We start from the raw sequence: 13,201 nt of genomic DNA on the forward strand, positions 1-13,201 counted from the left end.
CATTCTGGTGGCTGGGGTAGACAGACATGCAATAAAGGAAATTATACAGTGTGTAAGAAATTGCTAAGAAAAAAGTAGATGAGAATTAGGATTGGTTGTGCCAAGTTGAGGAAGTAGTACTTTCAGGTAGGGTTGTTAGCGCAGGCCTCAGTGAGAGGGCGACATTTGAGCAAAGACTAAAAGGAGGTGAGAAAGGAATGTGTATCTGGGAAGGAACCAGTGCAAGGCACAGGATGGAAACACCCCTGTGCAGTCTAGGAACAGAGGGGAGGCCAGGGCATGGGGCCAGTGTTTGGGGGAGGAGGCAGAAAATGAGGCCAGAAAAGTCATGGGGAGTGGTGCTTTTATGTTGGGCCTCTTGGCTTCCCCTGTCCCTGGTATGATCTTTGCTGATGGGGAGATGATGGGTAGAGCAGGTTTAGGCCAGAGTTCCACTGTAAAGAAATTGAAGGTGAAATGTCTGCGCTTGGCTGGATAGAGAAGTGAGCTGCTCGTTAGAGTGCTTAGGTGCAAGTCTCTCCAGAGAGATGGCTAGTTGTAGATTTGCACATTATCACTTGCATAAGGAGTCAGTTTTATAGGCAGCCACTGATGTTTTGATATTTGCTTTTATTATACATTACTATGCAGAGACATAGTTAGACCATGTATATGTGTGTAGTTATTTATTTATTATTGAGATAGTTGGAGATTACCGCATAGTGGAATGAAACAATACTAAGAGGTTCTTTGTACTCTTTTCCCAGTTTCTCCCACTGGTAACATTTTATAAAACAGCAACATAATAACACATTGACATTGATATTGAAACAATCCATCTGTCTTACTCAGACTTCTCCACTTGTATTTATACTCATTTGTGTTTGGGTAGGTGTTTAGGGTTTGTTTGGGTTTTAGGGTTTTTTGTTTGGTTGGTTGGTTTTAGATTTTATTTATTTGGGAGAGCAGGAGAAGGAGCAGTGGTCTCGTGCTGAGCACGGAGCCTGACACAGGGCTCAATCGGAGGATCCTAAGATCGGGACCTAAGCCAAAATCAAGAGTCAGTGGCTTAACTGACTGAGCCACACAGGCGCCCCCCTGGTGTTTAGTTCTATACAATTTTTCACTTGTATAGGTTCATGTATACACCACCGTAGTCAAGACACCGAGCAGTTCTAATTAATCCTTTTATAACCCTTCCACGCCTCTGTACCTTATAGATAGGTAGGTAGGTAGGTTGGTAGGTGAGTAGAGTTATATAGATATATATAGATAGATTGGTTGGGTTTGGTTTTAGTTAGCATTCTTTTAAGTTTTTTAAGTTATGTTAAAATATAAAAAATACACAAAATTTACCACTTTAACCGTCTCTCAGGTGTATAAATCAGTAGTGTTATGAGTGTATCAGCGTACTGAGAACTCACTATTGTGGAACCAATCTCCAGAACTTAGTCATTTTGTGAAACTAAACTATATACACCTTAAGCAACAACTCTTCATTCTCCCTACCCCCAGCTCCTGGCAACCACCACTCTACTTTCTGTCTTTATGAATTTGACTGCTCTACAGACCTCATTTAAGTGGTATCATATATTATTTGTGACTAGCTTATGTTAATTACAACATTTTCAGGGTTCATCCATGTTGTAGAATGCATCAGAATCTCTTTCCTTTTCAAGGCTGAATGATATTCTGTTGTATATATTATATATATATACCACAGTTTGCTTATCCATGCATCTGTCAGTGGACACTTAAATTGCTTCTACTCTTGGCTGTTGTGACTAATGCTGCTATAACACGGGTGTACAATATCTCTTCAAGACCCTGCTTTCAGTTCTTTTGGATATATACCTGGGAGTGGAATTGCTGGACCACGGGTAATTCTGTTTTTCATTTTTTAAGGAATGCCCATACTGTTTTTGATAGCAGCTGTGACATTTTACCCTCCCACCAGTGGTGCACAAGATTCCATTTTCTCCACATCCTCACCAGCACTTGTTACTCTCTCTCTCTCTCTCTCTAATGGTAGCCAACCTAACAGATGTAAGGTGATAATCTCATTCTGGTTTTGATTTGCATTTTTGTGGTAGCTAATGTTGAGCATCTTTTTACATGCTTGTTGGCCATTTGTATATCTTCTTCAGAGAAATGTCTGTTCAAGTCCTTTGCCCATTTTTGAATGGGTTTTTTCCTGTTTTCTGTCATTGAGTTTTAGGAGTTCTCTGTGTTTCTGAATATTAAAATCTCATCATATATATGATTTGCAAATATTTTCTTCTTTTTTATGGGTTGCCTTTTTATTCTGTTGGTAGTGCCCTTTGGTGGGCAAAAGGTTTTAATTTTTAAGAAGTACACTTTGTCTATTTTTAACCTCTTAATGCCTGTGTCTTTGGTATCATGTCTAAGAAACCATTGCCAAATCCATTGTCATTAAACTTTCTCCCATGTTCTCTTGAGTTTTATAATGTTAGGTTTTACATTTGCATCCTTGATCCATTTTCAGTTAAATCCTTATATGGCATAATGCTCTAGCTTCATTCTTTTGCATGCGGGTTTGCATCCAGCCCCATTTGTTGACGAAACTGTCCTTTTCCCATGGACTGGTCTTGGCGCCCTTGTCAGAAATCACTTGACCACATGTGCAAGGGTTTATTTCTGTGCTCTCTATTCTGCTATGCTGATCTATATGTCTGTCTTATGCCAGGACACACTGTTTTGATTACTGTAGTTTTGTAGTTAGTTTTGAGATCAGGAAGTGTAAGACTTCAACTTTGTTATTTTCCAAGATTCTTTTAGCTATTCAGGGTCCCATGAGATTCCATAAGAATTTATAGGATGGGTTTTCTATTTCTGCAAAAAATGTCATTGCTGGTTTTTGTTTTGTTTTGTTTTGTTTCAAGTGAACTCTACCCCCAACATAGTGCTGGAACTCAGAACCCTGAGATCAAGATTTGCGTGCTTGGTACCAACTGAGCCAGCCAAGCACCCCATCACTGTAGTTTTGATAGGGATTGCATTAAATCTGTAGAGCTTTGGATATTGTTGACATCTTAACAGTATTAAGTTTTCCAGTTTATGAAGACAAGAGTTTTTCCTTTTATTTGTGTCTTTAATTTCTTTCAGCGCTGTTTTCTAGTCTTCAGTGTACAAGTCTTTAGCCTTCTTGGTTACGTTTATTATTTCTAAGTATTTTTTTATTCTATTTTAAATGGAATTGTTTTCTTGGTTTCTTTTTAGATTTTTCACTTGATATACAGAAATGCAACTAATGTTTGCTGATTTTGTGTCATTCAATTTTACTAAATTTATCCTGTGGACTCTTCAAGGTTTTCTGCATAGAAGATCATGTCCTTTGCCCCACCTTATATTTTAATATTCTTTTGTAATTTTTTTCACTTAATAAATGTTTCAAACATTTTCCCATGTTTCATTTTTTGTTACAAATTCACCAACATTTGTTAAAACCAAGTATTAATGGGCTGTATAGGATAAGCGTTTCCAGGAACAATGTACAGTGGGCAAAGGGTTCAGGTTCCCCTAAACTTCCATTCTAGCAGTATGTACTCACAGATGTTCCAGTTGGATTTGCCCAGTGAGCTTTCAGAGCATAAAGACTCAAAGACAGGAGGAGCACAAACCAAAGATCTGAAGGCCACTGAGAGTGCCAGCCATTCTTGTTTGGGCCCTCCCTGCTTCTCTTTGGCCAGTGCTCTCAGTTCAGACTAAGTTCCACATTTGGGCCTCTTCCAGGAGTCTTTTCCCCAGATACCAGAGAGGAGGATGCTGTCTGACCACGCCCTGTCAAAATTCAGCTTCTGTACCTTACTTTTTATTCCTGCCAGAGGGAGAGCATTCACACTGCAGTTGTCGGATCAGCAACCCCCAGGCAGGGAACATGGCCAACTATCACAGTTCTAGGGAGAGAGTGACAGGAGGGTGCTCTGTGTGGTCTGAGGAGGGGTGCAAGAAGGTGTCCAAGAGGGGTCACCTGAAAGCAGGTCCCCAAGGAGAATGGGCTTTGGTAGGTGTGCAGGGAAAACATGCCACTTCATTCAAAGGATGTGAAATTGCCTGGTGGCTCTAGGGCCTAGGGAGTGGATTAATTTCTCTTTTGTCTCTGTTTTTAAAAAACAAAAATGAAGATTTTATTTATTTATTTGACAGAGAAACAACAGAAGCAGAGGAAGGGTCAGAGGGAGAAGGAGAAGCAGGCTCCACACTGAGCAGGAATCCTGATGCAGGCCTCTATCCCAGGACCCTGAGATCGTGACTGGAGCCACCCAGGCACCCCTTGTCTTTGTTTTTGTACAAAGAAAGGTGGAATGCAGAAAACAGTTAGTAATTCATCTTTAACATTGTGCCACAGGAAAAGTTATCTAACTAATCAGGCCATAGATCCTTTTCCTCTACTCTGCCTCAAAGAGCCCTTTAGAAAAAGGAGGTCTGTTCCTACTGTGGGTATGTGAACTGCTATATTCCTTAGACTGAAGAGTCTAGTGCTGGAAAGAAGTAGGGAGCCAATACCATGCTGGTGGCTTTGAGTAGCGATATTTCATCAACTCTGTGGCGCATCTCTACAGAAGGAAACATTACCCCAGTCACACCTTTCACCAAAGCACATTATGATCTCAGAAATGTTCACATGTGAAATGTGTGCATCTTCGAAGCAATGTGGCACAGCATCTTAATCTCTCTGAGAAAGTACTTGTAAGGGTGACGGGAATTCCACACCATTCAGATTGGAAAACTGGTATTTGGAGGCGGTCAGTAACTTGCTCAAGGCTGCATAGTTGAGTGGCATGGCTAAGAATTCTACCCAGGCATGTTCATTGTTCACACCCAGGACTGTTCCCAGCCCTTGTTTCTGCCTTCCTCTGGAGCCTTGAGGCCCCTTCTGGTCTTAACAAAAGCCCATGCTCCATGCAGCTATGTGGAGCTGAAATGTGAATCTGACCTTAGCATTCCCTTGCTTCAGAGGTAGCTGTAGAGGAAGGTCTGTGTTCCTCAGCGGTGTCTTGCTAGGCCCTACCCATCCTCCAAGCCTCCTCTCCCCACATTCTGCAGCAGCTTGTCAGAATTATTCTGTATTCTATGCCATGTCCCCAATGCCTGAAATTCCCTTCCCTACTCTTCTGGCTGACTCCTCCTCAGACTTTGGGACTCACTTCAGTTGTGATTTCTGTAGAAAGCCCGGGGTGAGTTAGGTAGCTTTCCACCTGTGCAGACACCCATCCCTGGGAGCTTCCTGAGGGCAGGGCTGAACCTTTATTGGCTTTACCTTTCCTCTGCTTAGTCCCATAGCAGGCTCATAGACAACCACAAAGGTGGATGGATGAGAAAACATCCCATCGATGCTATGAGTGGGTGTGGTGGGGAAGACTTGGGCTGTGATGGGTACCTGTGCAGCGAAGCCCCTCTGCTTACCTAGGCTCTGCTCTGTATGCTCTTGGGGAGTCAGGTTTGTTTCTGACTTGCATGTAAGTCATTTTGATGTGCTTCTTGGGGGGCATATAATACAATGTCTCACAGACTTAACGGAACTGAAAAGCCCTCCTGTGGCCAGGTGCATGCTCCCCACTGATGGATGGCCTTCTCAAGACTCTAGCTGAGTCAGCTAGAACTTTTCTGGTGAAAATGACAAATATGTAGCTCCAGTTGCCCTAGGCAGGAAACCGAATGAATTAGCATAACAAACTACCCCTAACCTTGCTGGCTTAAAGCAATAGCAATTTTATTATTTGTTTGTGATTGTGAAACCTGGCCAGGCTCAGCAGGGACAGCTCATCTTAGTTTTGCACTGAATCTGCTGGGATGGCTGGAGCAGTTTGGGGCCAGAACAGTTCACCCTGGGTCCTGTTTCAGGGCTCTCATTCTCACTGTTGTCTGGATTCTTTGACCCTTTGACCCTGGATTCTTTGGCCAGCTTGGGGGGGTCTCAGCACAGTGGCCTCAGGGTACTTGGACTTCTTACATGGCAACCACCTGATAACTGGAGCCAGACAAATGCCACAGGGCTCTGGCTTCCTCCAGAGGGCAAAAGTTGAACTGCAGGACCTTCTTTAGGCTTAATCTCAGAACTGGAGCAGCATCACTTCAGTCACATTCTCTTAGTTAAAACAGATCACAGAGCCAATCCAAATTCAAGGAAAGGGAAGCATGCAAGGGCAGGAGTCCTGAGAGATGTGTTTCACCAGAACCTAGCCAGGTAGCAGTCTCCCCAGGCCTTGGGACTGAGGTGTCCGGGGTGATCGAAGCTCAATATAGCAAGTCCAAGGCCTCGTCCAGGTCATCAGGACCAGTTGCACATGTGTGCATAGCTCTCACTCTCCCTCTGACTCCCTACTTCACCTTTCACCTGTGGGCTTTGAATCTCTTCCCTCCAGGCAGTGTCATCAAAGGCCTCCCAGCATGTCCAGGCATGTCCCTTGCCAGCTGCATCTGAAGGGGCAGCACATTGTATACTTAAAGCTGAGCATCCAGTGTGCCCCCTCAAGCTGCATGACCTTGGGCAACTTCCCTAAGTTTTGTGCCTCGGTTTCCCCCTCTGTCAAATGAGGATGTCAGAACGATCCATTGCACACGGTGGTGTGAGAGTTAGAGAATACCCTGGACTGTGCTGCCTGTGTGGCTTGAGGGGCCACATCAGACGCTTAGTAGAGTATGTCATGGACTGGGAAGGAGAGCTCCACAGGGCTTACCCCACTGTTGCTCTGCCTCTCCCAGAAGGAGTAGCTGGCCGGCATCTACGAGGACTGGCCCAACTCATTCTCAGCACTAGAAGCCATGGTCTGCACAGCTCATAGCCCTAATTGTCCTTTCTTTTTTCTTGAGGCTTCCCTGTCAGGCACTTGTCGTGCCCCAGATGGTCAAGAAACCCACTTTCTTGCTACTGCTTCCCTCCTAGGTCCTCAGCCTCTGGGAAAGTATGGCACATTCTCAGCAGCAGTGTGTCAGGCTCTCTGGCTTAACACACGAGACAACCACCTGACCCAGCAAGGGTGTGGTGTGCCATTGTAGGTCTGAGTGCATAGGCACAGGAACACCATTGTTAACACTTCCAGTCTTTTTTACCTGTATTCTCAGTCCCTACCTTCTTTTTATCTACTGTACAGAGTTTTCTGGATTCTTCTTTTGAAGGCAAAGATGGGGCTAATTAGGGTCTGCCCATCTGGACTGTGGAAGAATAGCAATAGCTCTCTCTCCTCGCGTCCATGTGAGTGCGCTCCACTGCTGGTTCTGGCTCCTTCCAAGCTATATAGAGTGCCAAGCTGTTTTGGGGCTTGTCTTGGGAATCCTTGGAGTGAACGCTCAGGGCAGACCAGGGCTGAATTTCCCGTATGTTTGTGCTCCAGGAAGGCAATCAGTAGCAGCTTGGCTAAACTTGACCTGTCACTGTAAAGCTCTGGCTCTTAGGTGTGGACCTGGAGGTGACTGAGGGTCTGGGGAACCTGGCTAGAGCTGCCAGCATGGCAGGGTCCTGCTATAGCAGCCTTTGTTGTTTTGAATTTTAGTAAGTAGTAGAGATGAAATAGTATGTGATGCGATTTCCAACTTTGCTTGGGTTTCTGCTTGTTCTCTGAGACAAAATAGGGCCCTTGCATTTGGGACACCTGCTTGCTAGTGTCCTTACACAGCTGTTTCACCCTACTGTGTAATGACAGGAAGGAGAGCACATTTCTCCTTGTCTGTGGAAGCTCAGGCTCGATTTGCCTGTTAGGGGTATGGCTCTGTGGAAGAAGATAAAGTAAGCTGTCTATTCCTTGGGGCCCACGCTGGCCATTGCCTTTTTGGGTACCAATATTTGATTTTCCGTATTTGGACAGTAACCCTGGCAAGACTTTCAGCTGTTAGGCACCACCGCCTGCCCCTGCCCCACCCTGCCCTGTCTCCACTTGCCATCATGTGATTCTAGAGCTGGTAGCCCTCCTTCTGGTGTCCATGCCAACTCCTCTTAGGTAACAGAGACAGCATCCTCAACCAAGAGACTTCTTGGCAATAGCACCTTGTCTGTATTAGTGATTGCTGACGTTCAGTCTATTGTCATGCATCTGATTTGTCACTGAATAAATGTTACTGAGCCACCACTCATCAGGCCTTTGCTAGAAGCTGAGGATATGGTGATAAACTTGACAACAATTGACATGCCACTCTTAGCATGGAAGCAGACTGGTTAGCCCGACAAATGCCACAGGGACCAGGCCCCAGCAACACTTCAGTTTGCTGGGTTTCAAGCTGTCATGATGCCTTACCAGTCTGGTCCACCAAGCTAGCCACACCGCTTCATGGGCCCTTGGTGTGGGTCTGCACCCTGTGGGGACTCCAGGAGCTAGTAGCTACAGTTCTTCCCCCTGGAGGGACTGAGCATCCAGTTGAACAGAGCACATCCTATGAAGGAAGTTCAGCCATAGGAGAGGCCAAGAAAGCTGACTCTCCACAGACTTCGAAGCAACACAAATATATAGGAGGGCATTTGGAAGCAGAAGGATGAGGGAAGTGATAACTGTGGTCTTGGTCAGCTACTGGTCCTACCCAGCTGTCAGCAAGGCAGAAAGGCCAGGGTTCTTGTGTCTAGGCTGCCAGCCAAGTGCAGGTCCATGGGATGGAGAGGTAGCTGAAGATGTAGCTCTGTAACTCAGAGCTGCTGTCATAAACAGCTCATAGCTTTAACAAATGTGTGTCCCCAGAATGTGGCCAGCTACTGTCTATTGGACCTCTGTGCAAATGCTCAAGCAATCTTTGGACTCAGTTCTAATGACAGAACACTTTGTTCCCCTTTGAGACTCAGCTATTTAATGTCACTTGGAGAGTCTTCCAGCAATTTCTACTTTAACTAAAACTGTTAGATCATTCCACTCTTAGAAGGAATTTATCGGCAGCCTATTATTTTTTCCCAGGAGCAGCGATTAGAGATATTACTCAAATAACCACTGTTTCAAAAATTTTGACTTTGTTGCTATTCTCCAGTGAATACAAGCCAAGATAGATGTTGTGTGTGTTTTTTTTTCCCTTTGTTTCCAGGAAAGCCAATTTTTTCAGTTGATATTCACCCTGACGGGACCAAGTTCGCAACTGGAGGACAAGGTACGTTCACAGAGTAACAGAAGGAGCACGCACGGTCCTGACACCTTGCTCTGCTTCTCCTGGTTGCCCACTGAGCTGAAGATAGAATACTTTCGGGCGCCTGGGTGGCTCAGTGGGTTAAGCTGCTGCCTTCGGCTCGGGTTATGATCTCGGAGTCCTGGGATCGAGTCCCGCATCGGGCTGTCTACTCAGCAGGGAGCCTGCTTCCCTCTCTCTCTCTCTCTCTCTCTGCCTGCCTCTCTGTCTACTGTGATCTCTCTCTGTCAAATAAATAATTAAAAAATTAAAAATTAAAAAAAAGATAGAATACTTTCTTTTTTCAGTATGGATATGACTCCATTTAAAATGTACAATTATAATCTGTTATCTCAAAACCCTTTTTTTTTTTTTTTGCTCTAGTGTGCTTGCTCCATATAAATATTTCAGTAGTGGGTGTATCTTTCTAATTCCTATTCATTGGGTTAATATTCAAATCATTTTGTATTCCCAAATCCCAGCTTATTGAAGGTGGCAAGTGGCAGGTGGTCCCATGGATAGATCCCCAGCCCTTGAGGCCAAGGTTGGGTCCTCATCTTCGTTCTGGCAGTACTTTCTCATCTGAAAAAGGGGAAGAAGTGGTTAAACTAAAACTATGGAGTTAGTCATGTAGTTATGAGGCCTTTTCTGGGCTCAGAGGAATTCAGCTAAGTTAGAGAAGTATGCTGTGGGCAAGTAAAAACGCCTACGCCATTTGAAAATACGGCCCATAGTAGTATTAGCATGCTTCATCGGTGTTACAGTGTCACAGTAACAGTGCTGCTTGGAAAGATAGTCATTTTTCAGGCCAGGACACCAAGATGTATATATGGTGGAACAAGGTGGCATTCCCACAGATCTCAGCGCCCGACAGCTTTACTATAGAGCAGCGTCTTCCTCAGGCCAAGGCCTTCCTGGATAGCACCTGAAGAGTACCTCTGTGAGTTCCAGGCCCTTGGGCCAGGTGCTACAGGGTGGGTTGCCTATGAGCTTCCTGCTGCAAGGGTATGCAGGGGACCCTTGATCTCCTTCCAGCACATTACGGACTGCACCTGGAAGGTACCCACTGACGTCATCTAGGACTACTGCACTAAGCTGGGGGACAAGGTTTTTTCCCTCATCCATAAGAAGAGACATACCTTCCTACCCTTCTCAGTATGTAGTATGGTCAAAAAGAGCTGTTTAGGAAATATTTTTATATACTGGCCAATAGGCAGTTTCAGGTATGCCTTATGATAATTCTGACGTGTCCATTTGTAGGCATTTATTGGTGTTTCTTCCTCTGTAATAGTTAAATGAGGGGCCAGACTTTCATCAGTTATCAGTAGGTGAGAAGCTTAGAAAGAAAAATCATTGCAAAAGAAAAGAAAAGATCATTGCCAAAATGCATAGATAATTTTTTTTTTAAAGATTTCTATTGGGGCGCCTGGGTGGCTCAGTGGGTTAAGCCGCTGCCTTCGGCTCAGGTCATGATCCCAGGTCCTGGGTTCAAGCCCCACATCGGGCTTTCCGCTCGGCGGGGAGCCTGCTTCCTCCTCTCTCTCTGCCTGCCTCTCTGCCTACTTGTGATTTCTCTCTGTCAAATAAATAAATAAAATCTTAAAAAAAAAAGATTTCTATTTATTTATTTGACAAACAGAGATCACAAGTAGGCAGAAAGGCAGGCAGAGAGAGAGGAAAGGAAGCAGGCTCCCTGCCGAGCAGAGCACCTGATTCGGGGCTCAATCCCAGGACCCTGGGATCATGACCTGAGCCAAAGGCAGAGGCTTTAACCCACTGAACCACTCAGGCGCCCCCATAGATAAATTTTTTAGCTGGGTTTTATATCACCTTATAATCCAGGATCCCTAAATGCCCTCTTTTGGTTGCTCTCCCATCTATAGGTGACAGCAAAGGGCAGATAAGAAGATAATGAGCCTTTTTTCCTGTATACAGGGCACATTTCATTGAGACGTGGGTCTCAAAGCATCCATTCAGCTCTAGGGGCTGCCCTCGACTCCAGGCAGCACCTGAAAAGGGATCAAAGTACTGGCAGAAATGTGCTGTTGCCCTTGGTTGCTAGGGTTCCCGTGCACAAACCTGAAAGGGTCCTGGGACATCAGTTTTTCCAGTCTTCAACTTACAGATGAGGAGTCTGGTTCGTGGGCAGGGATGAGGACCTTCTAGGGGCTCCTGAGGGATCTGTTGTAGAGGACAGACTAGAGCTCAGTCCCCTCCTGATTTCTAGTCCAGAGTTCTTTTCAAAGTCAGCTTGGCTTCCCCCTACTACTAAATCCATATGCTTTTTGACCCCCTTCAGCACTTAATCTTTCTTCATTTCTTTTCTGTAACTTAAATTAATGATGCAAATTTAGTCTCCTCCAGTCTAGTCCATTATGATTTATGAAAGCTAAATGAAGACTGTGTCTCAAGAGTTAATATCAAATCTCTACTTCTTGCCCATTGAATTTTTTCTGCTCCTTCATTCCAGGACAGGATTCTGGGAAGGTTGTGATCTGGAATATGTCTCCAGTCCTCCAGGAGGATGACGAGAAGGATGAAAATATTCCCAAGATGCTTTGCCAGATGGACAATCACTTAGGTATTACAGAGTGGCCCTTTGCAGGCTTTGCGTGTTGGCAGAGTGCCCAAGGTTAGCACATGTGTTTGTAATTAGAAAGATAAGGCCCCGTGCGGCGGTAACTCCCCTCGGCCTGCTGTCTGAAGGCACAGATGTTGGCTGCACACCTGGGTGAGTTATTCGGCAGAAGACTCGGCCCGCCCACAGAACCATCTTTGGACAGTCTGCAGGTACCTCTGGTGATTTCCTGCTCATGAGTCGTTACTGCCTGATTCCATGGGGCTTTGGGGCCAGCGACCTGGAAGCAGTAGGGTTCTGGGGAAGGGTGTATTAAAGACAACTCAACAAAAGGTCTCAGATTGCCACAGTGTCACTCTGAGGCCCTCTGCCAGGATCCTTTTGATGGTCAGACAGTGTTGTGGTTTCCTCTCCTATATTTAGTGCCTTAGTTTCCTGCTTCTGAGCATCAGAGTGACTGTATCTGGCTCTGGTTTCCAACCTAGCTGCCTTCACTGAGATGCTCCATTAACAGCTATGTCCCCTTCCTTACCTCTGTGTGTTCTTGCTCTCCCAACGTGCCTCAGTGCCCTCTGACTTGGAGCACAAGTCACTCGCAGGCCATGTGTGGGCTACAACTTGGATAGTGTCCCTTGTATTGCAGGGTTCCCAAAGGCCGAGCTGTAAGTGCTCCCAGACGCTCTCACCCATCAGGGGCCTAGGAGGCATTTCTGCTGGTCTTAATTTATAAGTGCAGAACCAGTCAACCTGTAGTGCTGACAAGTTTGGAAAATCCAAATTTAAAAAGGCCACAGATGGGATGAAGTCAGAGTTTTATGCTCTAACAAGCTGCTCCCCTGAAAGTTTTGTGAAGGGCATCTCAGCCTTTTTAGTACATGCCCTCATTTCAGGACTTCTCCCTGCTCAGGAACACATCTCATCATGAGATAGCCCTTTTGAAATAGAGATTTAGTTACACGTTTTCATGGAAATCCACCTCCTGTTGATTGTTTCATCCAACACTAACACTTCTCAGGTTATGTAGACTTCCCCTCGCCAAACTCTGTCCTGATCATTTGTTATTACAGTACAAGTAGGATAGTATTTAATCTGGATTGTTCTTCTGGGACTCACCCACAGTGGATGCCTTGAATAGTTGAGAGAGAATAGGTTTTATAAACCCTTTGCATCTTGCCAGACTCTGCATAAAGCAAATGGGCATGACTATTGGATTTTCATCACCCTATTTTTTTTTCTTCCCAGCATGTGTGAACTGTGTGCGGTGGTCAAACAGTGGGATGTATTTAGCTTCTGGGGGAGATGACAAACTGATTATGGTGTGGAAGCGGGCTACGTAAGCATCATTTTCCTTTCTTCACATTTTATTTTTAGAAGCTTCTTTGCTGGTCTTAATCACAGTCACCTTTCCCCATTCTGGCACTGAAGTCCCTAGAGCTCCAAACTTCCTGAGTAGCAGGAAGCACACATAGGCCTGGAGGCGCCGGGGCCTGACTAGGGAGGGCTTTGAGAAGCCACCCACCTGCCTGGAAACCTACTCAGTCGCCC

The 13,201-nt window shown here is 45.2% G+C and overlaps 1 protein-coding gene across 1 annotated transcript in view; it reads left to right on the forward strand.

Annotated features, from left to right (window-relative positions):
• Positions 1-13,201, forward strand: part of LOC125082359 (protein HIRA) — an 86,483-nt gene that overhangs the window by 8,914 nt on the left and 64,368 nt on the right. The window contains 3 exon segments of the mRNA XM_047697887.1: positions 9,001-9,063; positions 11,549-11,659; positions 12,899-12,989. Of these exon segments, the coding sequence (XP_047553843.1) occupies positions 9,001-9,063; positions 11,549-11,659; positions 12,899-12,989 (265 nt within the window).

The sequence above is a fragment of the Lutra lutra genome, chromosome 12, assembly GCF_902655055.1.
Source record: "Lutra lutra chromosome 12, mLutLut1.2, whole genome shotgun sequence".
Taxonomy (NCBI): Eukaryota; Metazoa; Chordata; class Mammalia; order Carnivora; family Mustelidae; genus Lutra; species Lutra lutra.